The sequence below is a fragment of the Eutrema salsugineum genome, unplaced genomic scaffold, assembly GCF_000478725.1.
Source record: "Eutrema salsugineum unplaced genomic scaffold, Eutsalg1_0 scaffold_1, whole genome shotgun sequence".
Taxonomy (NCBI): Eukaryota; Viridiplantae; Streptophyta; class Magnoliopsida; order Brassicales; family Brassicaceae; genus Eutrema; species Eutrema salsugineum.
The window spans coordinates 310121-337330 of NW_006256909.1; the positions used below are offsets into that span (position 1 = coordinate 310121).

Genomic DNA, 27210 nt, shown 5'->3' on the forward strand with positions numbered 1-27210 from the left:
ATTTCTTAAATGGAAATAATATTGCTAGGAAAAACCTTATGAATATTTTTGGGGGACTTCGCTAATTTCGCTAGCAATGTAATCTGTTTTTTTATTAAATATAATCTGCTATTTTTGCCTTTTTTTATCTCTCTCTCTTTTCCTCTGAAAACCTTTTCTTTACGCTTACATGATTTTTTTCCGCTCAGTTATATATTATTTTAATTACATCACATTTATTATTATTTTATAATGGCAGAAACATCAACTTGATCCAAAATCATATGAAGGCAATTAAGATTCCAAAGAAAAAAATTATTGATTCAATATCTAGAGAAGAATTCCATATGATTTAACGGATTAGTGAAAGTTATTAACTTATTATGACTAGCGAGTAGCGATGAACTTGGTAGTCATTGGATGAATAATAAAAACCTGTTGAATTGGTTTAACTTATAATCCAATGAGTAATCTGAAAATCGTAAATTTATAGAAAAAAAAAACGAAATGAATTTTAAATGGGACTTTTTCCATTTTCACAAGCAAGAGAATCTATTACTTTTGCCTTAATAAGTTAATAACTAAATATAGCTTATTTTTTCTCTGTTCCTCTGATATTTTATCTTACGCTTACAGTCCCCGTAGCCATTATTTTATTACACAATATCTAATATTATCTTAGAATGTCAGCAAAAAAAAACATTAACTTGGTCGAAAATCATATGACCTAAAACTAATTCATAGGGTGGTAAGTAGAAAAAAATCATATTGGGTCAATGTCAGCTTAATTAGTTTGTTAACGGGTCATCAAAGCCCATTTGCTAACATACTAATTGCTGACGTCATATTTGTTTTTTTCGGTCGCACGCCAGATTTTGCTTGCAGCTTACTCGTCGGAAACTTGTTCTCGTCCCCGTAACGGAGGTACTGATAATTATCTCGGCGATATTGAGTTTTAAGAATGAAATCTGGTTGATTTCGATTAACTTTTTATGTTTTGTGTATTCTTACTTGCAATCGAGATTTAGTTGTAAGTGTTTTAGCGTAAAAGAGTGCGTTCATCTTTTATAAATTGGACGATGTTCCGTTCTCAAATTCGAACCAAAATGGATGAATTATTCCCTTTTTTATTGGCGAAAAAAAAAACTAATAAGCAGTGAACACTTGATCGTGCCTTGAAGAAAACGATACATTGTCTTTCGTTTGGGATTTTCGAATAAACAACGTTTAATTCAAATAACCATCGGACATTTTAGCCGGTAGCTCGGAACGGCGATGAGCCTGGTGGCTCTAGGCGCCGTGAGACCGAACATGTCAGACATATCCAGATCACCGGAGCTAACTCCTTCCGGCAACTTCCAATGAAAAGAATGAAGCATGTGCGCGACGGCGAGCTCCATGGCATAGAGCCCTAGTTGCATACCCGGGCACGACCTTCGACCCGACCCAAACGGAAGAAACTCGAAATCACTACCTTTGAAATCCGGAGCCTTGCTATCCATAAACCGACCCGGTCTAAATTCATCCGGTTCAGTCCAAACCGAAGCGTCTCGCCCAATTGCGTACACATTGATCATGACCCGAGAATCACGGGGAGTTGAGTAGCCGGAGACGACGGAATCCGCCGCCGCCTCGTGGAGGAGAAGCGGAATCGGCGGGTGTAGCCTCAAGGTCTCTTTCATGGCGCATCTGAAGTAAGGAAGATTCTCGAGATCGGATTCGTGAAATTGACGATCCAAACCGATGACGTCGGCGAGTTCTTGCTGCGATTTTCTGAGCTCGTGAGGGTTCTTCATAAGCTCCGTCATTGCCCATTCAATCGCAGACGCCACCGTTTCGGTCCCACCAAACATCACATCCTGAATAAAATTCAACTTACTTAGTTTATCTGTGACATTAATTATAAGAATAATCAACTTGATTAATTTACCATGACAAGGGCTTTGATGTTATCTCTTGTGAGTCTTAGTAAAGACTGTGAGTCATTAGATTGTCCGCCATTCTCATCGCTATAAAACGCCATTAATTCATCGACCATGTCATCTTCCGAGCCATCATAATCTTGTTTTCTCGAATTCTTCTTTTCGATATGTGCATCAATGATTTTGTCTATGAACCCATCTAATGATTTCCTGGCGTTTTCTAACCGCTCGTTGAAACCGCGGTTACTAAACCATCTCATCCACGGTAAAAACTCTGTGATATCAAAGGCTCCAAATAGTTTCGAGAACTCTTGTAGTATTTTGATGAATTCGTCTTGACCGTCGCGAGCGAACGACCCAAACGCGGCGCGGTACGTTATGTTCCGAGTCAGAGCAAATACCAGCTCGCCAACGTTAACCGGTAAACCGCTCTGTTTGGTCAGAGTTTGAACCATCGAATCGATTTCTTCTCGAACCGAGGCCCATGATTCGGCCCGTTTTCTGCTGAAGAGTTTCATGACACAAATCTTCCTCATTTGACGCCAAAGTGGACCGTAATTCGCAAAGGCCATATCCGCTCGGTTGTAAGTAAGATATGAAATTGCGACGTTAGCCGGCCGGTTTGCGAAAACAACATCTTGAACCTAACACAACCAAATACTTTTAACTGAATCCATCCTATTTTTCAAAATTGAAATCTACAGTTCCTTCCAAATAGATTAAAATATTTTTGAAATGGAATTTAAGCTTTGACTCTATCAGTTTAGATCTTAAAATTTACCCTTTATGATGGAGGTACTCTACGTAAAATTGTGATAGCATGGGGATATAAATATCATCAAGAAATGAAAAAATGTACTTAAAACAAATATTTATGAACACTGAAATAATTTTAAAATTCAAATTATATCACTTACTTGAAGAATTTGTCGGGCCATATCAGATGTCGAAGCGGCTACAATATGAATTTTTCCCATTTGAAGGTGTAAGAGACCACCATATTGTTTAGCTAACTCGGCCAAACCACGATGATTCAATTTATTCTTTAGTTTCATGTTGCCAATTACTGGATATCCTTTTGGACCAGGAGGAAATGGAAGATTTTGGTTTAACAATTTTCTAACTAAATACCAAAGAAAAACAAGAAAAATATAGAAAATTGGTGAGCAAAGCAAACAATCCATCTTTTTGGTTTTTTGGTTTTTTTTATATTTTTGTAATACAGAGAGTGATAAGATGGTGAAGAGGTTTTTGTAATACACATGAATCTGGCTGTGAATATATAGAAAATAGGAATAATAAAAAAATTTGAGTTGTATTAATATTTATTTATTCATTCTGTATATTCTGTATTTGAATTATTAGTACATATGGATCTATATGGTAAATAGTAACTATAAACGAAAGATTTGTTCCCTTTTTGGGCGTTTAAAGATAAACTCTGTTTGAGAATTTAAAACTCTATAAAAAACAATGTTACTCAACCTTCTCTTATCTTTCTGCGACAGTCAAATGTCAATAAGGCAAGAAGGATAACAATATGTATTTTGAACTCGAAATTTATTAATGAAAACAACTTCAAGATTTTCAATATAAGGCAATAAATTTTAGCCCTTGGGGAAATATACAACTTTTTTTGAATGAAAAATATACAAATTTAAAGTATTTGTTAATTTATATTTAGTTTAGAACTAAAAATGTAGATGTTTTTAGTCATAAAATACGAACATTTGCTAATTTGATTATAAGAGATCAGTGGGGCCGGGCGGCTTATTATTTTTTAATTTTTATCTTTTGAAAAATGTAAAGAGAAAGTGCAAACATAAGTTAGATATTTGTATACACAAGTTTGGGTGTGAGACGTATTAGGAAAACAAAATCTTCGAAAACTAACATTTTCTTTAGCACTGAGAAAAAGATTATTTGGAAAGAGTCTAACGATAAAAGAACGTGGTTAGCTTGGTAACACCACAGCACCACCTACGTAGCTTTCGCAAGATTTACATGGCGGACTAAAAAAAAACGCTTACACAAACTAATTTGTGATTTATTAGGGAATTTTATTAGAACAAGCACTATCCCCTGGAAATATCGTGGGACCATAAGCTTTTTGAATGCATATGATATCCAAACATATGATATCTCCTCTCTCTTTAGCAGAAGATGTAGCATAACAGACAGATGATAGTACAGTTTTTAAGTTCGAATACAATAAATAAATATATAGAAATATGAAGCAGACAATCGTTTTGTATAGGGAAATTAATCATATATAAATCCATAACTCTAATATAAGAATTAAGAATTAAGAGATTGCCATGGAATGGATGGAGAGTCTAGGGTACATGCAAATGATTTTAAAAGTATTGGGGTTATGCTTGTTGTAAGCCCAAAAGCGAGACTTCAAAAAGTAAATTTAAAGTTTAATGTTCTGACACAATACCAAACGGTAGATTTGATTTCAAACACTCTCTCTCACCTTTCGACTTTCGTTAATTGTCTTTCCTATCTGAAGCAGAGAGAGGGACAGATAGAATTACAGAGGCAGCGATTAGAGGAAGACGAATAGAGAGCGTTTATAAATGGAAGCAATCAGAAAACAAGCTACTAAGCTCAGAGAACAAGTGGCGAGACAACAACAGGTTCCCGTTATTGAGAATAAACCCTAAATAAAATCTCAAGATTTTCAATTTCAGAATCTAATCGCGTTCTTAGTTATGTTAAATCGAGGGTCTTTTTGTGCTTTTTCGTTTTTTTTGGTATTGAACCTGTTCTTGATCTGGGGAGATGGTTACTTCTAAGTCTTAAATCGATTGTGTCAAGTGTGGGTTACATTTTCAATATTTGATCTCCAAAATTGTCTAATTTTTACTATTATCTTCTTGAAATTGCTCCATTTGATTTAATTTCAACATGTTTCCATGGGAAAAGTTTCATTTTTTGTGCTATTATGTAAGCCCATATGTCCTGTCTTTAATTAAAGAAATGATTACTTACTCTAGTTTTGAAAGTTCTTGTATTAAACATAAATCGCTGCAAAGTGTGTTGATGTTCCTCTGTTTTGATGCAAATTTTGGAGGCTGTCCTGAGACAATTTGGGGGAGGAGGTTATGGAGGTTCAGATACTGTAATAACCGATGAGGAAGAGTTACATAGGCATCAGAAGCTGGAGAAGCTTTACATCTCAACCCGTTCTGCTAAGGTTTTCGAAATCTGCCAGCTTGAAAAATTCTTTTGCTTCTGTTTCATTGAAACCCTGAAATCTGCTTCCTTCTTCTCTCAGCATTTTCAACGGGACATTGTTCGTGGTGTTGAAGGATATATCGTTACAGGATCCAAACAAGTCGAAATAGGTGACTTTGTTTATGCAGCCTCACATTTGTGTATCCCACTTTCTGTTCTAAGGCTCATAAAGTCGTTTAGTGATTAATTATGTTGCGATTAGGGACAAAGTTGTGTGATGACAGCAGGAAATTTGGTTCGGAGAATACATGTACAAGTGGTAATACACTAACAAGAGCGTCACTAAGTTTTGCAAGTGCTCGGGCTCAAATGGAGAAAGAGCGCGGAAATCTCTTGAAGGCTCTTGGCACACAGGTTTCAAAACCGTTTTTTTTAATTTGACATAATCGTTGCATTTTCTTTTAGCAATATAGCTAAGTTTTACGTGATGAAGTTATTAGGTCGCTGAGCCATTAAGGGCAATGGTAATGGGAGCTCCTTTGGAGGATGCTCGACATTTAGCACAACGGTATGATCGGATGCGACAAGAAGCTGAAGCTCAGGTACTCTTGCAGGGCCGCTTCTTTTTAAAACTTCTGAAGCCAAAATTGTGTTTTTTACCAGCATGTTTTTCTTGAATCTACATAGACTATTGAAGTATCGAAACGGCAAGCTAAGGTTAGAGAGAATCCCGGTAATCCCGAACTCGTATTGAAGCTGGAATCTGCTGATGCAAAAATAGAAGACCTTAAATCAAATATGACAAAATTGGGTAAGGAAGCAGCCTCTGCCATGGCTGCAGTTGAAGATCAACAGCAAAACCAAACTCTTCAGCGGCTAATAACTTTGGTAATAACGTAGACAAATGGTTCGGTAAAACTTGGATTTTGTTTCGCCTTCAGAATCATTGACTCTCTCTTTTTTAAAACGTTTCTATGAAAAAGGTTGAAGCGGAGCGTAACTACCATCAAAGGATCCTTGAGATTATTGAACGGCTAGAAGGAGAGGTATATATCTCCATAGGTCACACCTTTTTCTACATTGTTTATTCTCTGAGAGACATAATTTCGTTGTATAGATGAGATTTGAGCAACAAAGAATCGAGGAAGCGCCTCAAACTCCACAAGTAGAGAACATCGTATCGCCTCCTCCTCCTTCATATGAAGAAGCTAATGCTGGAGTCAATGCTTCTCAAATGCATGATGGAACATCCGACGCCATGGGATACTTCTTAGGAGAGGTTAGTGAACTTAGAAATGCCATCTTGTTAGATTCACAAGAGCTCTTGATTTGCCTATATATGATCTATATCTTTCGGCGCAGGTCATGTTTTCGTATCAAGCTGATTCAGATTTTGAGCTCAGCATATCGGTTGGAGACTATGTTGTTATCAGAGAGGTTAGCATTCAAATCAAAGGCACCATTCTTTCTCTGTTTAGGACATCAAATAACCGAGAGAATCTTACAACTCAAGTACATGTCTTTTTGGTGATCCAGGTAACGAGCAGCGGGTGGGCAGAAGGAGAATGTAAAGGCAAAGCAGGTTGGTTTCCTTATGACTACATCGAGAGAAGGGACCGTGTGCTCGCGACTAAGGTCATCGAGGTCTTCTAATGGCTTCCCTTGGTGGGTTTTGGGACCCTATTTTTGTCTGTTTAAAACTCTGCCATTTGTTGAGTCTCTAAAATAAAAGCCTCTTCGTGTATTGCATTTCTCTTCTTTGTCTTTATGTATGTATCATGTATGTAGATTAAGAAATCAGAATTACAAAGCATAGTAAGACACATTAGTGTTCGAATAAGTAAACATTGTACCCGAAAATCAATCTTCTTGGGAGTACTTTAAGAGTAAAAAAAGTAATAACACTGTATCCGACAATCAAGGTTATTTAAAAAATAACAGAGGTTTAAAGATGACGACAGCTTAGCAAAAGAAAAAAAAAACTATCTATAGCAAAAACTAACTTGAACAAGAAATTAGTAAATGAGAGAGATGAAGAACAATTCTCAAAAAAAAATTGTGAAAATTAAAAAATATCAAAAACAAGACGAAGATGATGAGTTTGTTACGACAGCTTAGCAAAAGAAAAAAAAACTATCTATAGCAAAAACTAACTTGAACAAGAAATTAGTAAATGAGAGAGATGAAGAACAATCTCAAAAAAAATGTGAAAATTAAAAAATATCAAAAACAAGACGAAGATGATGAGTTTGTTGTGTAGTACTATTATTAGTATTATTAAGCTTAAACTCAAGTTCGGCTGTGAAATCCATAGAAACAATTTTGATCACAGGACAACTGGTCAACTATGGTGATTGGTGAGGTTATGTATGATTAATTATAGGTAGTCTTGCAAAAGAGTGATAGGCAGTAATATTTGGTTTGGAGTCATGTTGGAACGACCGTTCTTTGGTTATTTCCGGAAACATTTTACCACTGATAACTTGAATTTTTGAGAAATATTAATCAAAAACCTATTTTCGGATAATTTTATTTAAAGAAAATAATTTTAAACTAATATCATCTAGCAATATTGTATGTGTTCAGATGCTCAAATAAAAAAGTGTTGATGTATAACAAGTCTCTTTGCGTACCAATCATTGAATCACCAATCACCTTATTTAATCTTCTTGAGTCTTAAGTCTTGAAGAAACCTACTAATTATTACCCTTTTAAAATCACCAAGAAATGGACTTAGAACTTGCGTCGACATTTATCTAACTTTTCTATTCTTTTTATCTATAGCCAAGAAATTTACCAAGAGGTTGCGTGGAAACTAATAAATGTCATCAACTTTTCTTTTGTAAATTCCTCTCGAAAATGAGAAATAAAATAAGTCAAGCTTTTTTGGGATAATAATCGCCTTTGACTTATGATTTTCAAACAAAGACTAGTAGCGTTATTTTGTTTTGTTTCCTTGGACGTTAGTTTTTGGCTTATTATATTTTGAATCAAACAGTTGATTTCTTCATGCGCAACACCACATTTTAGTCAAGCTCGAAAGAAACTTCTTTCTTCTATTTCATGGCATTATTTTACACTCTTCTTTCTCGTTGAATGAACTAATGAGAAAGTAACACCTAACAAAATTTTGAATATACAGACATCTTCGAAGAAATAACGTATAAGACCATTGACATGACAATACAAGTCTTTATATAGTCCTCAATTACATTTACAATTAAACAATACAAGTCTTTGATATTGGCTTTAATTATATATATATATATATATCTTTTATTTTGTCAGTCAATTACATATTTTTTAACCCGACAGCAGTCAATTATATATTTCAGACAATACAATCCTGAATATAATTACATTATAATATAAAATAAAATAACTAACGTCTGACAGCTAGAAATGAAGTTATAACACCCAACTTGAATAGATCAATCATGGAACACATGGTTTCTTTCTCTTCTGTAATTTTCTCAGAAGGGTCATATATTTATTTAATTAATTTCGAGAAGCAAAAAGAAAAAAAGCACCACGTGCTAAACAGAGTGCTATATAGATCTTTGACGTACTTCCGTTGTATTCTGTCAATACAAATCTCGAGGCGCCAAAAAAACACTGCACAACCGGCGATTACCGATTCCCTCTCAGCGACTTTTCCGATTAACGACTAACACAAACAAAAATGCTGATCAGAGCCCAAAGACTCCCTATGTCTCCTTTCTTACCACAAAATCCGATTAAATCTAACCAAACACTGATCCGTTGTCTCGGCGGAGACTCGGTGCTAACTCAGAGAAAACTCAGTGGGATCACCACAGCTACTCCCGTTTTCCAGGGAAATCCGGTGGTGACTCGTCGGGAAATAAAAGTAGAGCGGATTACGAGGAAGTGCGTCGGAATTGTTGGGGAAGCAGAAGAAGAAGAGGAGGAGAAGAAGAGAGGGGATCTGGTGAAAGAGAGCGTATGGGAACAAATGAAAGAGATCGTGAAGTTCACAGGTCCGGCGATGGGGATGTGGATTTGTGGACCGTTGATGAGTCTCATCGACACGGTGGTGATCGGCCAAGGAAGCTCTGTCGAACTCGCCGCTCTTGGTACGCTTTTCTATAAACCCTTTTAATTCAAACAAAAAAATAAAAATTCAAGATCTGATTTCAGTACCATTTAAATTCGGGTTAGAAGCAGTAATAAGTTGTAAACCGAGTCGAACCGGACTGGTCCCCAATTGAATTGCAGTGACAATTATACCTTTCGGTTTGTTTTGTCTATTTAGATTTGGAAGATCCATGTGGTGTTGACTGTTGCGGATCAATATTAATTAAAAAAATAGAAAAATAAGTTTGGTAAAATGTCCCATCTGCCATTCTTTTTTAATTTTTATTGTAATCAAGTAATGATCTTGCAACTAATCATTAGATTTGTGTCGGTTCACCAACTTAAAAACGTGATATTATAGATCTTCTACAGAAAACGGTCTTTACATTTTTTTTACGTTTTTGTAAACGGTCTTTACTTTGACCAGGGCTAACCTACCAGTCATCGGTTCGAAAATGTATTTTGACATTATCTGAAAAAAAAATATTATTATTCACAACACTGAGAAAATTATAGTAAGTGAGTTTTGGGTCAATGGCTGAGAAAATTACCGGTTTAATAGGACCGGGGACAGTGCTATGCGATCACATGAGTTACGTCTTCATGTTCCTCTCCGTGGCTACATCCAATATGGTCGCTACTTCTCTTGCCAAACAGGTTTTTTTCTACTCTTCTAATTTTGTCTTTTAATTTTCTTATGCTCCAACTTCCAAGTAACCAAAACTACAGATGACTGTAACATCTGAAATTGTTCTCTTGCAGGACAAGAAAGAAGCACAACATCAGATCTCTGTCTTACTCTTCGTTGGATTAGTTTGTGGACTAATGATGCTTTTGCTCACAAGATTATTCGGACCTTGGGCTGTTACTGGTAAACAATTTTCACTACCAATAAAATGTTTCCATTTTAAGTTGGGTGAAATGTATCTAAGACTTTTGTTTTGGGTTTTTGCAGCTTTTACGAGAGGGAAGAACGTTGACATTGTACCTGCTGCCAATACATATGTTCAGGTTCTTTTTCATTTTGATCATCTTCTGTTTTTCAAATTCTTCTGATGAATGATGTCTCTCTTTAACCGGATCTCCCTCTGTTTCGCAGATTCGAGGCTTAGCGTGGCCGTTTATTCTCGTTGGATTGGTTGCTCAAAGCGCAAGGTTTCTTCTACTTTCCTTCTCCTTAATTAGCTTTAACATTAGATCTCGCGCGTCAGATTTTTCGCCTTGTTATGACTCACTTTACTGATGTGAGAATCTGTCTCAGTCTTGGAATGAAGAACTCATGGGGACCTCTCAAAGCATTAGCAGCAGCAACGATTATTAACGGTCTTGGAGATACAATTCTATGTCTGCTTCTTGGACAAGGTATCGCTGGAGCTGCTTGGGCAACAACTGCCTCTCAGGTAACTTAAAAACCATGATACCCAAAAGTTACAAAGTGTAAATGGATTAATGTGTTTGTGTGCTATGATTATAGGTTGTTTCAGCTTTTATGATGATGGATTCGCTGAACAAAGAAGGCTGCAATGCTTACTCCTTCTCGGTCCCTTCACCGCAAGAACTATGGAAGATCTCTGCACTCGCAGCACCTGTCTTTATCTCAATTTTCTCCAAGATTGCTTTCTATTCTTTCATCATTTACTGTGCTACCTCCATGGGAACTCACGTTTTGGCCGCTCATCAGGTACAATACAAAACAGAGAACTTTATGCCTAAGCGATGTTGATGTTATAGATTTATATATCTGGTTAACTTTTTTTTGTAGGTGATGGCTCAGACGTTCAGGATGTGCAATGTATGGGGTGAGCCACTCTCTCAAACGGCTCAGTCATTTATGCCCGAGATGTTATATGGTGCGAACCGTAACCTTCCCAAGGCTAGAACGTTGCTCAAGTCCCTAATGATTATTGGAGCCACGCTTGGATTGGTCTTGGGAGTTATCGGAACTTCGGTTCCGGGACTGTTTCCTGGTGTTTACACACATGATAAGGTTATCATAACCGAGGTCTGTTTTTGTTTTTTCAAATCAACATTTTTTTGCCTCTGTTTTCGAGTCTAGATTGGTCTAAATCTAATTCTTGATCTATTTCCAGATGCATAGATTGCTTATACCTTTCTTCATGGCGTTGTTTGCATTGCCTATGACAGTATCACTAGAGGGTACACTGCTGGTAAATTATAAGCTCTTATTCTATTACATGGTTTCTTGAGAAGCAAGAAATTTAATTAAAATCTTATTTTTTCTAAAACATGAATTAAAGTAGTTTTGCTTTTTTTTTATTGTTTGTCAGGCCGGACGTGATCTCAAATTCGTCAGCTCGGTAATGAGTTCAAGCTTCGTTCTTGGCTGTCTCACACTAATGGTACTTTACATAGCCCTTCCATAAACCCTAATCAAGATTATCACTCTTTGAAGAAGCTTGAAATTTGAACAACCTTCCAATGCTTTCTTGTTGCTGTTTTTGTTGATAACGACACAGTTTGTGACACGAAGCGGCTATGGTTTAATCGGGTGCTGGTTTATTCTCGTCGGATTTCAATGGGTAAAGATTTTTATACATAATTTTGTTTTAATGTATGTTATCATAAATTCTATCTTCCTCCAAAACGATCTTCCCTATAAAAAATATTATAAAAAATTGCAGGGTCGGTTTGGCCTGTATCTACGGCGGCTTCTTTCACCTGGAGGCATACTTAATACGGATGAGCCGAGTCCATATACGGTGGAGAAGATCAAATCAATTTAAGTCTCAGTATGATTTGTTTCCAAGTTTTTGCCAACTATATTCTAGGTTCTAGGCTCTACGTAAATTCAAAGCATAATAATAAATAAAAAACCTATATGTATAATAGTTCCATGAAAAAAAAAACTTGGAATTCACACTTTCACAGTCCCGAGTCCTAATTAAGAAATTATATTAAGTCAAAATTACTTTCTTCCTCTGAAGAAACACCAACTCTCCAGGATTCAAATTCCCTATTCGCTTCGTTTAACTCTTCTCTTTATTCTAAGTTCACAAATGGTTAAAGGTTCTCGACAACGGAGGATTTGGCCTTCAGATCAATGTGATTATGTTTGCGATAGAATTCTTGAAGAAAATGAAAATGCATTGAACTCAAAGAACTAGTCATGAGATGATAAAAAACAAACCGGTAAAAGAAATCAAGCTGTTGCGACTCTACTTCCACCTCTGCGTCCACGTCCATCAGGTCTCTCTGAATACTCTCTTCTCTGCATTTACCAAAAGTTTGAATGATCTTCAGTATTAAAAACAACGTAGAGACAGGCCCGGAAAACGAATAGAGGACTAAAAAGAAGCGACTTTATATTTTTTCTCTCTCGGGTTAACTTACAAAAGGTCTAGTGGGTCTAGCGTTTGTGAAATTCTGTCTTCTTCTCTCCACTTCCTTCTTCTTGGCCTCTGCTTTCATTTTGGTGGGACTTGGCCGATACAATATCACGGTCCGCCCGATCTGTCCTACTGCCACTGAACCAGTCGCTTCCTCCAAATGCCTAACCGCGTCCTCTAGCTCCTCGGGGGATGTCTTGCGTATCTTCACCTGTACGGATAAAGAATTCAGCAGAGGCTCAAGTCTCCTTTCAATCTTTTCTCATATATCAATCAAAGAGAGAGAGAGCGAGAGAGAGAGGATAGCCTTATAACCTTTAAGAGCTCGTTCTTCTCCAGAGTCTCGAGGAAGGAGAAAACCACTGAATCAGTAACGCCAGATTTGCCTACGAGTTGGCATTTCAATTTGTCACCCAGACTATGCGCGTATGAAGCCAAGTCCTTCTTCTCCTTTATCGACAACTTCAAACCCGAGCCCCGAGCCTTCTTCTTCATCTTTTCTGTTTTCTCCTCCTGACTCATCTCCGAAATCTCCTCAGATGCTTCCGAATCCTCAATTCCTCTCACAGAAATCATTCCACTTTCCACATCTTCTTCTTCTTCTTCGCTGTAATCGTCTTCTCCGAGGTCTGGTTCATTGATGGAAGAGAAGGATTTCGCTACGAGTGAAGTAGAAGGGAAAGGAAGCAGCTTTGAAGATAATGATTGAAAGCGAGGCTTGTTACGGTGGCTGGATTGAGAGATTAAGGCTGAGACGGAAAAGGGTCTGAGGAAGGGACAGACCGAAGATGGTGGTTCGGGAAGTCGGAGAAGGTTGTGGATAAGATTAGTCGACGAAGAAGACGATGGTGTTACTCTCGCCATTGCACACTACTCTAATTAATTTTTGTGACCCTCCAGAATTCAGGGGTTTCTTATAAACAAACTCCTCGAAATGTGATTATTGCACAATTAAGACCGTAACTTGTCATAAACTATAATTATAGTTGGAATTCTCACGGTTCCGATTTCGCTTTGGTTGCTTCGGGTCGTTGTGGAATGGGCCAACGTAGGCCCAATGACATTTAAAAATAAATATTCTCTCCCTCTTTTTTTTGACGGCTAATTTCTCCTCTGTCTTGCACCGGCTTTTCTTAAAAGCAAAAACTAATTAGATCTGTAAGGACCGACACAAATCAGAGAAGTGAAGATTTTTCTAAAAATAAAACTTAATAGTATTTAATTTATGATCTATCTTTTAGGCTAAGTGATTTCCATTTAAGGAATAGTTAAAGTTAGTAATTTATTAACAGTCTATCTAACACCATGTTTATTTTTTTGCTTTCAGCCTTTCACTATAACACCACGTATTGAATTTTGTTTTCCCTTTCTTTTTCGACATATTAAGGGAATTTAAAGATCACACCACATGGCACGTGAGAAAGGAAAAGCATGCACGTGAGCCAGCTGTGCAATGAAGCTCAAAAAGTGAGAGGCTATGACAACTACATAGCTTCGAGAAGCAGGCACTCTATAAGGTAAATCATTATTTCAGCATTTAAAAATCTTATCGTATCATTTACGAATATGTCACTCAGTTTGAGTGTGTAAAACTGCAATCTGTACATTTACATATCTTACATATTTTTAGCAAAAAATAAGTAAGGGAGTTATCATTTTTTTGGGGGGGGTAAAATGTGAAAAAAAAATGTGAATAAAGGAGATATCATTTACGAGTATGGAATAAAAATAAAAAAACGAGTATGGAATAAAAATAAAAATAATGGATTCTTTTGTTGGAATAAAATAAAATTATGGAAAATTGATGGCTTTGTATTTTTTCTTCTCCAATTTTATTGTTCGAATCAGACATACCATCCAGATTTACGTGTTCCCAAGAGGCTTAGACAACAGTACCAATTATTGTCATTGCTATAATGATAATTGTTACTAATAAAGTAATAATTGTTATTAATTTAAGGAAACACCAGATTCCACAAGAAACTGCTTAAGCACTATGCCGAGCTAAAATGATACTCTACCAAAAGGAATTCGATTTAATTTAATTACTAAAAACTCTGAAACGAAACAATTTGGTTTTGGATCATATAACTAAACGTTATGTAATCTTACTTAAGAATTTTAATGATGTTTATTGTTGGTATATAATTAGGATTATCCGAGTATATATCAATCAATTAGCGTTATGTGTGTATTTAAAAAAAAAAAAACAAACAAGATAACGTAGTATTATTCCATCATCGGTTATCGGTCCTAGTTTGCTGATTCTAAACGAATTGAAAAGCCCGAGTGTACATTGAATATACGGAATTAGCCTTGCCAAATGCCAATGTTAACTCGTTGTTGTCATTAATTTAAATACCAACAGTACCCCTACTAAGAGCGTTAGCGTCTACGTGTAAAGCGGTATCAGGTGAAGGAGCAGCGATCACATGCTGGTGATCAAATTATTTTCGCGCGTGTCTTCCCGCTTCTCTATTCGCGCGTGATTAACTTCCAGTAATTTTTCGTTGTTTTTTTATTTTATTTTGGTCTTAAACTAATATTCTGAAATTTGGCTGTTACTTAGTTTACAATGCAATGTCTCGCGGCAAAGGTAGAGTCGGAACTCAAGTCAGATCAATCTCCGTGTATGATTGTGTCGCATCCAGTTTATATAATTCAAGTTTGTGTATTTCCTAAGCTAAGGATAATATTGTTAATCAATGCATATTATAGCTTTGTATACATAAATTACAAATTAAATGTATAATTTGACGAACAGACAAAATTATTTATACATAACCATACTATTCATCTAACAAAACAAGAAAACTAGAAATGTTGACTAACTAGTAAGTAGTAACTACTATTCTGTTTTATGTGATACATTTGTAAGGACTATTAGCTTTGCATATATGTGCTTGTAACTCTATATATACATTATTTAGAATAAGCTGAACACATTGCTGGATTATCATCTTTGGGGAATTTATTGATCAAACCAGTGATTATTTTTGAATTCGACTGGTGCGCTTTCCTTCAGATGCTAATATATCTCCAACACAAATACGCAAAAGGCAATGTTAAAGTATTATCCACAGAGGGACAAACATCTTAATATATCATTAAATAAGGAGTGCCCAAGTGGAGTATTTTTATAGTTAATTAATTTAATAAGATCTAAGTCGTATAGAGCGTTACTTATTATGTGGGAGTATACGTGACAATTATGTTGTATTTAAAATGGAAATAGCTATTTAAGGAGTAGTAGGGAAATGGTAATTAATTTCGATGAAAAACTTGTATATAAAACCTGACATTGTGATGAACTTAAAAGTAATCAAGATGTGACGGAATCAAATAACCTAAGTTTTAGGACTAGTTTAAGCCATTGCTCAAATTATATGCAGAAGTAAAAGGGTAAAAAATGGAAAGTTACGATATATGGTCAGCCATTGTTATTCCCGCTCGTCTCGTGGCTTGAATTTGTTTGAAAACTTTTTACTGGTGCGCGCTTGTTTCACTACTCGGCCACACGGTGGTCTTCGATAATGTCACGTCAGCACACTGTAAAAGTGTTTCAATAAATGATTAATTTTTTTTTTTTTGGTTCCCGGCCGATTTGTTTTGTCGTTCTCCTCCCTAAATTATTTTCAACTACCACAATTAATTAAATTAAAATTATTTGGAAAGGCACAGAAAAATACAAAATTCAAAATCTGAATTTTCAGCCTCCTCGTTTCTTCACCCAGGAAAGAGAGAGAGAGAGAGAGAGAGATATCACCATTCGATCTTCCTTTCTCTCTCTACGGCGCCTTCGCTTAAAGAAGACGAAACAATTTCTCTCTCTTCTATGGTCTCACCTTCTCTCCCTACCATCTCGTAGCAAAGCCCAATCGAAAGAAGGAGAGAGAAGGAGGTCGCAATGCTTTATTCTTCTGTCTCCAGCCATGTGACCTTCCACTGACACATTCTCTGCATCTTCTTTCTTTCCCTTCTTCGGAAGTTTTTGTGTGGATTGATTCTTCTCACCGAATCCGCGACCGAGTCGCCGGGTTTAGCGAGTTGACTTGGAGTTTTGAGTTAGTGGATGGCTTCATCGTCATCGAGAACAAGAAGCAGTTCTCCCTTCTCGAACCGTAGACCACCAAGTCCCGCTTCTTCGACTTCTTCGTCTCATATTAGCAACCGTCTTATTCCGCGCTCTAGCTCCACCTCTGCGTCTTCATTTGTTAACTCCGGCGGCGGAATCGGCTCCCGATCTATGACGCCTAGTCGCACCTTCTCCGACTCGGGGTTAATCGGCTCTGGGAGCTTTGGAGCTGGATCGCCTGTACCGTACCCATCAGAGGAGCTTCTCGGTGAGCCCATGGAAGAGACTATTAGCTCTGAGCGGGACAGTATTTCCGTCACCGTTCGTTTTCGACCATTGAGGTATGTTAGATCTGATTGCCTTGGACCAGATCTATCGTTATGCCGTGATTGTTCCGGTTTACTGTTTTCAATTTAAGTGGAGATTCGGTCAATTTCTTGGGATATTCAAATTCACGTTTGTGATTGCAGTGATAGAGAGTATCAAAGAGGAGATGAAGTTGCTTGGTACCCTGATGGCGATACGATGGTCAGGCACGAGTACAATCCACTCACAGCTTACGCATTTGGTATTGAGTTCATCTCAATTCCTTGGATAAAATTCTTATCAATTATTTACAATACTGCTATTTTTGATTGTTTATTTCGTTCTTCCAAATTTTGTCGATGCCAGATAAAGTTTTTGGACCACAAGCAACTACTATAGACGTATATGACGTAGCTGCAAGACCAGTAGTTAAGGCAGCAATGGAAGGTGTTAACGGTAAGGAACATACCTGCAACAGTCAGCTAAAACCAAATTTGTGTTTGTCATAGAAATAGCCACTAGGTCTTCAATTTGGTATTGCTTGCAGCAAATCTTCTGACTCAGGGTTGGAAATTTTTCAGGAACCGTTTTTGCTTATGGTGTTACAAGCAGTGGAAAGACACATACAATGCATGTAAGTATTTTTTTCCTTATAAACTTTTCTCTCTGAATTTTCCTCTAAACACACTTACCATCAATCCGGATCTCATTTGCAACTTGGTTCTCCTTAAGTGGCTACTGGTTATGCTGGATTACTCTAAACATTTGAATAGAATTACAGCTGTTTGTTAAGTGAATTGGAAATTCTCATGTGATTGGCTGTGCTCATCTTTAGTAAAGTAGCCGCCTGAACAGTTGGATCTCAAATTCCCGTTCAATCAAGTAGAACCTATTGTCTGATTTTCTTTTATTTTTCAATATACGTAGGGTGATCAAGAATCTCCTGGGATCATACCGCTAGCGATAAAAGACGTGTTCAGTATCATTCAGGATGTAAGTGGTCTTAATGGCGTTTATGTCTTTTCTCATTCTATCATGTTCGCTAATTGGCTACGTCATTATCTTTCAGACTCCAGGCAGGGAGTTCCTGCTCCGTGTTTCATATCTTGAAATATACAATGAGGTTAGTGGAACTTTCTATCATTGATATATAGCTCGCTAAGCCCTGAAAAGTAGACTTTTAGGTTGGAATTTTTTTTCCTGCTCTTATACCTTATCAGGTGGAGCTAAACTGCTTACAATTTCTTAGAAATTTGGTTGATTACTCATCATGTTGTTGCCTTTACTTGAGTCGTTGTCTGTTTCATCTGTCGGCAGTTTATCTGATTGCTGTCCTTGTTACAGGTGATCAATGATTTACTGGATCCAACGGGCCAAAATTTACGAGTTAGAGAGGATTCCCAGGTTTGCTTCAACCTCTATAGACTGCTTAACTTTCTCCTTCTCTCACACACACGTGCATGTGTGTAGCATTGTGGTCTGAACAGGATAAATGATAACGAATTAGCTTCGAATCAAGATATGGATGTGAAGTCACTCAAATATAGATTCAGATTGCATCCATCCTGCTGTATAAATTAATGTAGCTAAGTAGTGAGTGTAATATTTGTCCGTAGGGCACTTATGTCGAGGGTATCAAGGAAGAAGTTGTTTTGTCTCCTGGTCACGCACTATCCTTCATTGCAGCTGGAGAAGGTAATTAGAAAATTTGACCTCTGAAACATTCCTTAATTTTCTGAACTCTGTACCTTCCGCCTCTCCTTCATATTGCTGTTGTTTTCAATGGCAGAACATCGTCATGTTGGTTCAAATAATTTCAATTTGTTGAGCAGCAGAAGCCATACATTATTTACACTGGTATGTCTCCAAGCTTAAGGAACTTGTCATAGTGTAGTTTATAGCCTCTTCTCAGTGTCTCTGCGTGATTTGTTCTTTTTTTTGGTTGAAATGATACTTTTTGCTGTTACAAGTGTCTTGACTACATGTTTCAAGTCTAATTTGTATATGTTTGCAGATGATTGAAAGTAGTGCTACTGGAGATGAATATGATGGAGTTATTTTTTCTCAACTCGTAAGTGCTCTTTTAGTTGTTGAATAAGATCATTTATTTTTCAGGGGGGACTCTAATGTATATATTTTTTGTTCAGAATTTGATTGACTTGGCTGGATCTGAGAGTTCCAAAACTGAAACAACTGGATTGAGGAGGAAGGAGGGTTCATACATAAACAAGAGTCTTCTAACTCTCGGAACTGTAGGTGTCTTTTTTTAATCCGGGGTGTCCTTCCATTTATCATCTGTTTCTTAATAATGTAATGATGGCATGTCAATCAAAAGCATTGTTATTGCATAATATTGGACTTGCTAATAGGAACAACTCTATAAGCTTCCACACCCCATTGGTGTCATTATAGAATCATGAAAGAATTTACAGTTGCTCTGGGAATATATTTAGGATTCTCAGTACATTTGTTTTTCATTGATATAATTGTGCTGGTATTTCTTTATGTAGTTGTGCTAGTATGTTGTCCTTTTTGTATTTTTTTTATCTGTCGATGGTAGCATCTTTAGTCACTTTAACCTTTGAGATGGTTGGGCGTTTTACTTGTACTTATCTCTTGTGTGGTTTCATTTATGAAGGTGATTGGAAAACTTAGTGAGGGTAAGGCAACTCACATTCCATATCGTGACTCTAAGCTAACTCGTCTTCTGCAATCATCGTTAAGTGGTCATGGACATGTTTCGGTAAGACTCTTCTGTATCTGGTGTTCCCATTTCACTATATTGGCGTTCCTTGGTTGATTTTAGCTGCTTTTTTCTTCTTGTTTATTGACTATTTGTAATAAGCACTAAGCATTGCAGTCACGCTAATTCACCATAACAAAAAGGAAACTAATTCAGTATTTTGTTTTCTGTTTCATTTTAGCTTATATGTACAATTACTCCCGCGTCGAGCAGTAATGAGGAAACTCATAATACATTGAAATTCGCCAGTAGAGCAAAGAGTATAGAGATATATGCTTCACGCAATCAGGTGATCTTTTAGGATGTTTTACAATAAAGGAATTTGCTATATTCGAGGGTACAAGCTTGAACCTCTGCTTAATGATATATTTTTTACTGTTCTAAAAGCAGATTATAGATGAGAAGTCACTAATTAAGAAATATCAAAGAGAGATATCAATTCTCAAACTAGAACTTGATCAGCTAAGAAGGGGTATGCTTGTTGGTGTCAGTCACGAAGAGTTAATGAGTTTAAAGCAACAGGTTCAGACTTCCCCCTAGCCACCTTTATCCTGAATATATTTTGCTGTGTTCTAAAGGCACTGACTGAACTACCTATCGATTTATTACAACAGCTAGAAGAAGGTCAAGTGAAAATGCAATCAAGATTGGAGGAAGAAGAAGAAGCCAAAGCAGCTTTAATGAGCAGAATCCAAAAACTTACCAAGCTCATACTCGTCTCTACCAAGAATTCTATTCCTGGATATTTGGGTGATGTACCCAATCACCAGCGCAGTCTCTCTGCAGGCAAAGATGATGTAAGTTTTCTGTTCAAACCAGTGATATGACCCAAAACGATAAATTCCTGCCATTTCAGAGTGGTAAATAGTTAAGTTGCATCCTTTTTTGAGGTGGGCCAACCGTTTTGGAAATAGTTTGTTTTGTTCATTTAAACTGTATAAGTTCGGTTTTGTTTGGTCAAGGCTTCTTGTTTCTGGACCAAGTAATTTACCATTCTATCTGCTCCTTTGACTCTACTGCTGCATGTTGCTTCCTCGTCTCAGAAGCAGTTTCAAAACACAAGGAGTCATTCTAATTTTTCTTTTCTCTTCAGAAATTGGATTCTCTGCTCTTGGATAATGATAATCTGGGATCTCCATCTTCGACCTTGGCTCTTGTATCAGATGCTTCTTTAGGTTTTCACCACCGGAGATCTTCCAGCAAATTGAATGGCGAAAACTCGCCGGGTGCAGAATTTTCTCAAGTGAGTGAATTACCCCAGAGTGTGTATTGATTGTCAGAAATGGCATCTACTAGTTATTGGGCTAATGGCTTTTTGTAGGGTGTCATGACGCCGGATGAAATCGACCTTCTGGTTGAACAAGTTAAGATGCTTGCTGGTGAGATTGCTTTCAGTACGAGCACACTAAAGCGTTTGGTGGATCAGTCCGTAAATGATCCGGAAAACTCACAATCTCAGGTATATAAACTTCCTGATGTTTCTGTACTCGGCCATTGAAAATACGTTTCGGAAATACTTTTTGTGAGTTTTTCAAATATTGGTATTTGACTACCTGAAGTGGCTCATTTACCTTTAGCTTAAGTAACTAACCTGATAAATTATTGCATGCAGATACAGAATCTAGAACGTGAGATTCAAGAAAAGCAAAGACAAATGAGGGCCTTAGAACAGCTCATAATTGAGAGTGGTGAAGCTTCAATTGCCAACGCGTCATTGGTTGAGATGCAACAGGTATTTAACCTCTACATATCATTCCCTCGATAACATGATCTTGGACCCTTTCAAGGTCACTGGTTCAAGGCTCAACGCTGATCAGCTAAGATATCATGTTCCTTTCTTTTTTCTTCTTTTTCAGAAAGTTATGAGCTTGATGACCCAGTGCAATGAGAAGAGCTTTGAGCTGGAGGTGAAAATTTATTCTTTGATTCTTTTACTCTAATAGCCAAATCAAGAGATTGCTTAAATTTGACCAAAAAAAAGAGATTGCTTAAATTCACGATTTGTTTAATTTGGTTCTCAACCTCCGATACAGATCAAATCAGCAGATAATTGCATTCTCCAAGAACAACTACAGAAAAAGGTCGGTAGCTTTTTTTTTTTTATCTCGTTTTGAAGTTGTGCTTAATTCTCAACTCTTTTTACTCCACTCTTCTTGCTTTTATCTCATTCATTCCTTGAACATTGTTCTGCGAAAAAATGCTTCTTACCACCCTTTTCCTAACACTGTAGTGCACCGAGAACAAAGAACTACATGAAAAGGTGAACCTTCTAGAGCAACGTTCGAATGCAGTATCTAGTGAGAGATCCTCACCATCTTGTTCCGATAACGCGGTATCTGGAGAGTATGTAGACGAACTAAAAAAGAAAATACAGTCGCAGGTAATTCTACAAATATACATTCTCAGTTCACATAAGTATCCCAGTAAAATACATGCGCGCTAATTATCACGTAACATAGATAATACATTTATTGTAAACTCGATCCTCTCTTTATGTTTTTTTCTCTCATTCTTACATGCATGTTCATGCCATGTATTTAGGAGGTTGAGAACGAAAAGCTGAAGCTAGAACATGTGCAGATTGTGGAAGAGAACAGTGGTTTACGAGTACAAAACCAAAAATTAGCTGAAGAAGCTTCATACGCTAAGGAACTAGCCTCTGCTGCTGCTGTTGAGCTGAAAAATCTGGCTAGTGAAGTAACAAAACTCTCACTACAAAACGCAAAGCTAGACAAAGAATTAGCAGCTGCAAGAGACTTGGTTCAAACACGTAACCCCATGAACGGAGTAAATAATCGCAAGTATAACGACGGGGCAAGGTCAGGAAGAAAGGGAAGGATCTCTTCAGGTAGGTCAAGTGGAGATGAGTTTGACTCTTGGAATCTCGACCCGGAAGATCTGAAAATGGAATTGCAAGCAAGGAAACAGAGGGAGGCAGCGCTTGAGTCTGCACTGGCAGAGAAAGAGTTCATAGAAGACCAGTACAGGAAAAAAGCAGAAGAAGCAAAGAGAAGAGAGGAAGCTTTAGAAAACGATTTGGCAAACATGTGGGTACTTGTTGCTAAGTTGAAGAAAGACAACGGTGCATTGTCTGAACTCAATGGCACTGCCAATGACCCTGCAAGGGAATTAGAGAAGAATCAAAGTAACATGGTTCTGAAAGAGAGACAAGTCTCGAGTGCACCGAGACAACCTGAAGCAGTAGTAGTGGTGGCTAAAACCGAAGAGACACCAAAGGAGGAACCTCTCGTTGCTCGTCTCAAGGTAAGGTTAAACCCCTTCACGATTTTTTTTGGGGGCCTTTCTTTTACATATCTTGATAGTTTTGTAACAATGAGACAGGCAAGAATGCAAGAGATGAAGGAGAAAGAGATGAAATCGCAAGTGAATGGAGACACAAACTCTCACATTTGTAAAGTATGTTTCGAGTCTCCCACTGCAGCAATTTTACTCCCTTGCCGTCATTTCTGCTGTAAGTCATAAAATCATCTCCATGAAGCCTCCTTTCTCTTTTTCATTACTTTGATTATTGTTTTTTTTTGGGGGGATATCGAACAGTTGTAATAAAAAGATGTTTCATTTTGCAGTATGTAAATCTTGTTCACTCGCTTGCTCTGAATGCCCAATTTGCCGCACAAAGATCTCTGATCGGCTCTTTGCATTTCCTTCTTGACCAATCAAAGGTACTTTTTTTTGCCAGTGAATGCAGAATGTAGTTATGTTAGATTCCATTTTGGATTCTTTTTCGTTTTAGAAAAATCTAGTTCGAATGAGTTTTGGCTTTCTTCCATCACAACAATTTTACATCAGAGTTTCGGTTTGCTTTCTTATTTATAGAAATGAAAAGCTGACTTAACCGATAAGCTATTACGTCGAGTGTTTGGATTCATTATCCGTAAAATTGATTAGTTACAACCGGATTTAACACTATATTGATACCGTGTATATAAGATGAGAATTGCAAAAAGATGTGAGTATTGATCAAATTGCATCATTTTGCAGGTGTCAAGAACTGTGGGTGAAGCCTGTTGCTATATATTTTAAAGAAAGAACAGGTTGGGATTTTTTTGTTTGAATTAGTTTTGGGGTCTTTTGTATGTAATATGTCTATTATGCTTATAGTTATATTTATGATTATAAAAATGGGGGAAAATGCAACATTGCCAACATATACGTGTGGACATGTCTTCATCTCTCTTCTTTCACCCCCGTCGTAAACGATCGAATGCGAGTATTTTTTTCTTACGAATTCAACGGGAAAAAAGTATATCAACGACCATCTACTCCATTTTATTAAAAAGTTAATGAAACAAACTCTCAAAAACTTTTCAACTTTAAAACAATTTCCGTTTTCTTCTGATGCTGTCAAGAGATACCTCCTGCTACAGAAACTTGTTATGTGAGACATGTGTTTTAGCGAAATTGGGAAAACAGAGATAGCATCCAGTTACAATATATAATCTTTCTAAACTAATTTCATTACTCGGTTGAGGAGTCAGATGATGCGAGAAAGATCTTCTAAGACGCAACGTCCATACCTTCTGCTCAGTTTTTTTAACATGACCTGTTGCAGCAAAAATCCAAATTCATTTGGTGTTGTTGATTTGATTGGCAATACATCTTTGGCTGTTCCACAGAACAAATTAGTTCTTGTTATCTTTTGTTGCCCATCCAATATTGTTGGACCTTAGCCAAAACTGTAAACCCAAATCCGAGTTTTTGTTGATAAAGACAAGACAAAGCAAATTCTTATTAGAAAAAATAAAGATAAAAATGAAGAGACTGGGGAACATCGAAAACAACAAGTTGGTTTGGTTTGGATTCATAATTTCGAACTCCAACACCCAAAGAAAAAGACTAGATTCAAACCCAAAAAAAAAGGGATAAAAAAGTAATAATAAGATCATGAAAAGGGTTTTTGTTCCCAAAACCCTTGATGATGGTATTGAGAAGAACCATCGTAAGCCCTATAGGACTCATTGTTGTTATCCTCATAGGAGACACAAGACGGATGTTCAAGCAAATCCTCCACTCTCCAACCCGGCAATGTTTCCATCAAATACTCCGATATACTGCCCGTACCCGATCCAGAACCCGAATCGCTCACTTGATGATAGTTTTCCTCTAGCCCGTAATAGTAATTGCTCGTATTCGTCGAAGGAGAACTCGCAAAGATATCACTGGAGGCCGAGCTCGGGACCTCCTCTGATACTGATTTGGGTCGGGTTTTGGCCCGACCCGATCCTGCGGTCGAGTTGGGATTAGAAGCTCTCGGGTACGCGGACGGCAAGGCGGATATCTTGACGCCGGTAAGGAGAAACCTATTGTGTTTCTTGGTGTGCTCATTGGCTTGATGTATTGAAATGTCACATTCTCTGCATAGTATTGCTCTGTCTTCTTGGCAAAATAATAATGCACGCCTCTCCTGTCATATGCATAAACCATTTAATAATCCATTAGATAATAATCAAGAAGACGGTTGTTCATAAGATTTCTTTTCTAATATAATCAAGAAGACCTTTGTTAATTATACGTACTTTTTTAATACTTGTATTATTTTACTTATTTTATAGATTTGACCCTTCGCTTTTCCACGACCTTTTTGAAAAGGATAGTATATTTTTTTAACAAAGGCACAAAAAAAGGTATTGAAAGTATTTTAGTATCGTAAATAGCTCGGTTTACTTATTAGTGACCAAATAGTTAAATAATTAACCAAGATTTTGGTAATCTCAATCTCTGCTCTGCTTCTGAGCAAAGCAATTTTGTGATTTTAGGGTTATCTTCAAAATTGTGTGAAAACTTCAAAATTAGGAAAGTAAATATAATTTGGAACAATTTTCCAGGAAAGAAAGGGGAAATCAGTTATTTTCCCACCAACCAAAAAACAAATCTCAGGGAAAAAAAATGACTCAACAACCCTGATTTCATCAATATATTAACATATATCTAAAAGTCAGCAAAAAAAAAAAAATCAGCAAAAAGTTTAAGAATTTTCTGGAGAAAGGCAGAGGAAAACAGTAGAGTTAAGTTATTCTAACCGCGCAAATATCACAGAGGGGAGCATCTTTGAAAGTAGGAGAAGTGAGAGAGAATCGGAGATGTTTCCCGGCGAGCTTATTGGCGAAATGAACATGGCGATCGCAGCCATTACAAAGAGCTGCTTCATCTGCACAACAAAACACTGAAGCTTCTTCTTTATCACACACATCACACCAAATCTTCATCTTTCACTTCTTTTTTTTTTTTTAATAAACAGAGTTCTTCTTTCCTCTGGAAAAAAAGATTTTGATGTTTCTAGAATTTCACAAAATTTGCTCCTCACTCTCTTTCTCTCTCAACTTGGATCCTTGGACCAGTACTATATAATATAGTGGTGTTTATGTAGGCACTCATGTGGGTGAGTGTATGTATAGGTGTATATAGAGATGATGGGGTATGAGTGTGGGCAAAAGGGTAAGAATAATGTGTTGGCTTTATAGATAAGCAGCTTAGGTTTCCTTTTGTCTTTTTTCACTCTCCCTCTCACTTTCTTCCATTGATAGCTACCCTCTCCTTTGCTTTGAATTTGCCCAAATTGACTTACTTTTGCTTTCACACCCGGTTTGGTTTTGTTTGATTTATAAGTTTGAGTTTCTTCTTGTTGTGAATTCGAATTGAATTCCTACAAACAAGCACAAGAGAGATTCATAACTATGATTTAATGAACTAACCAATCAAATGTCTGACATCGTGAACGCCCATTTGATTGGTGACACAGTAAATATATCTCTCGTTTTATATAGTTTAAATGTGTTTTAAGGTGGACATCTCATGCATTTATACTCGAAATATTTACTGTGTTAATTACATGGATTAGGTGTAGAAAAAATGTTTTAAATTGATAGTTTTTGTATTGCCCCTTAATACATCATTCTTTTTTATTTAAATGTTCTTAGATGGTTTGTAAAAAGGACTACTGAACTATTATTATTTGAAAATAAATTATAATCAAATTGGTAATCTAGTTTTTGTAGTATTAACTTAGCTTTTTCGTAAGTGTTTGATTTTTTTGGTCGGCTTCATAACTACTGTTTTCAAAATAAAATTATTCGTGTAGTAATTTTGTTATATAAAAAAAGGAAAGCTTGCTTAATTTCGTTTTTACTTTAAATTTACACCCAAATAGCTTATATAAAGACGACCTTGACGTGGGGAACCTTGTAGGTCTCGTCGATGGGAGAAAAGGTGCAAAAGTGGAGTTGAATACAATCTTTTTGGTCTAAAATATACTTTCATTTTTCCCGTCAGATGCTAGTTATCTAATAAATAGAAACGACAAACAAAAAAAAAATCCGAAATCATAAAAAGATTATGGAAACGAAAATACAAACTAAAAGTATTACATAAATGAGGAAGGTGGGGGAATTTGACAAATGGCCAGCTCTTCATGCCAGCTTTTGTCTTCCATCATCCATGTGTATATCTTCTTCCTTTTCATTTTTTATCGCCTCTCCTTTATTTATTTTACGTGTATTAGTTAGAACAAATGATAAAATGTTATACGAAAATCGATTTCCC

At 36.7% G+C, this 27210-nt stretch overlaps 6 protein-coding genes across 6 annotated transcripts; 3 read left to right on the plus strand and 3 right to left on the minus strand.

Moving 5' to 3' along the window:
• Nucleotides 1-1159: 1159 nt before the first annotated feature.
• LOC18028348 (cytochrome P450 84A1) lies at nucleotides 1160-3085 on the minus strand. The gene is made up of 3 exons (XM_006411634.2): nucleotides 2819-3085; nucleotides 1910-2545; nucleotides 1160-1838 (listed from the first exon to the last, which is right to left on the minus strand). Exons 1-3 carry the CDS (start codon nucleotides 3083-3085, stop codon nucleotides 1212-1214), a joined length of 1530 nt encoding a protein of 509 aa, XP_006411697.2. The 3' UTR covers nucleotides 1160-1211.
• A 1298-nt stretch (nucleotides 3086-4383) lies between these two features.
• LOC18028349 (SH3 domain-containing protein 2) lies at nucleotides 4384-6970 on the plus strand. The gene is made up of 10 exons (XM_006411635.2): nucleotides 4384-4543; nucleotides 4981-5103; nucleotides 5185-5254; nucleotides 5347-5498; nucleotides 5585-5686; nucleotides 5772-5972; nucleotides 6068-6130; nucleotides 6202-6363; nucleotides 6447-6521; nucleotides 6621-6970. Exons 1-10 carry the CDS (start codon nucleotides 4484-4486, stop codon nucleotides 6735-6737), a joined length of 1125 nt encoding a protein of 374 aa, XP_006411698.1. The 5' UTR covers nucleotides 4384-4483; the 3' UTR covers nucleotides 6738-6970.
• Nucleotides 6971-8664: 1694 nt separating this feature from the next.
• Nucleotides 8665-12105, plus strand: LOC18028350 (protein DETOXIFICATION 47, chloroplastic). The gene is made up of 12 exons (XM_006411637.2): nucleotides 8665-9178; nucleotides 9742-9836; nucleotides 9942-10050; nucleotides 10135-10190; nucleotides 10279-10334; nucleotides 10441-10579; nucleotides 10654-10860; nucleotides 10942-11181; nucleotides 11270-11347; nucleotides 11468-11539; nucleotides 11657-11719; nucleotides 11822-12105. The coding sequence occupies exons 1-12, from the start codon at nucleotides 8767-8769 to the stop codon at nucleotides 11921-11923; spliced, it is 1629 nt and encodes a 542-aa protein (XP_006411700.1). The 5' UTR covers nucleotides 8665-8766; the 3' UTR covers nucleotides 11924-12105.
• A 119-nt stretch (nucleotides 12106-12224) lies between these two features.
• On the minus strand, nucleotides 12225-13423 carry LOC18028351. Its single transcript, XM_006411638.2, has 3 exons — nucleotides 12842-13423; nucleotides 12531-12737; nucleotides 12225-12408 (listed from the first exon to the last, which is right to left on the minus strand). The coding sequence occupies exons 1-3, from the start codon at nucleotides 13388-13390 to the stop codon at nucleotides 12340-12342; spliced, it is 825 nt and encodes a 274-aa protein (XP_006411701.1). The 5' UTR covers nucleotides 13391-13423; the 3' UTR covers nucleotides 12225-12339.
• A 2828-nt stretch (nucleotides 13424-16251) lies between these two features.
• LOC18028352 (kinesin-like protein KIN-7D, mitochondrial) lies at nucleotides 16252-23855 on the plus strand. Its single transcript, XM_006411639.2, has 25 exons — nucleotides 16252-16942; nucleotides 17072-17169; nucleotides 17274-17363; nucleotides 17489-17541; nucleotides 17835-17900; nucleotides 17977-18030; nucleotides 18252-18311; nucleotides 18524-18602; nucleotides 18697-18764; nucleotides 18922-18978; nucleotides 19055-19159; nucleotides 19546-19650; nucleotides 19832-19939; nucleotides 20041-20172; nucleotides 20265-20447; nucleotides 20744-20893; nucleotides 20972-21109; nucleotides 21263-21382; nucleotides 21507-21557; nucleotides 21684-21731; nucleotides 21881-22030; nucleotides 22192-22914; nucleotides 22993-23122; nucleotides 23238-23333; nucleotides 23653-23855. The coding sequence occupies exons 1-24, from the start codon at nucleotides 16599-16601 to the stop codon at nucleotides 23321-23323; spliced, it is 3198 nt and encodes a 1065-aa protein (XP_006411702.1). The 5' UTR covers nucleotides 16252-16598; the 3' UTR covers nucleotides 23324-23333; nucleotides 23653-23855.
• A 525-nt stretch (nucleotides 23856-24380) lies between these two features.
• Nucleotides 24381-26075, minus strand: LOC18028353 (B-box zinc finger protein 20). Its single transcript, XM_006411640.2, has 2 exons — nucleotides 25692-26075; nucleotides 24381-25075 (listed from the first exon to the last, which is right to left on the minus strand). Exons 1-2 carry the CDS (start codon nucleotides 25875-25877, stop codon nucleotides 24554-24556), a joined length of 708 nt encoding a protein of 235 aa, XP_006411703.1. The 5' UTR covers nucleotides 25878-26075; the 3' UTR covers nucleotides 24381-24553.
• Between the last annotated feature and the right edge of the window lie 1135 nt (nucleotides 26076-27210).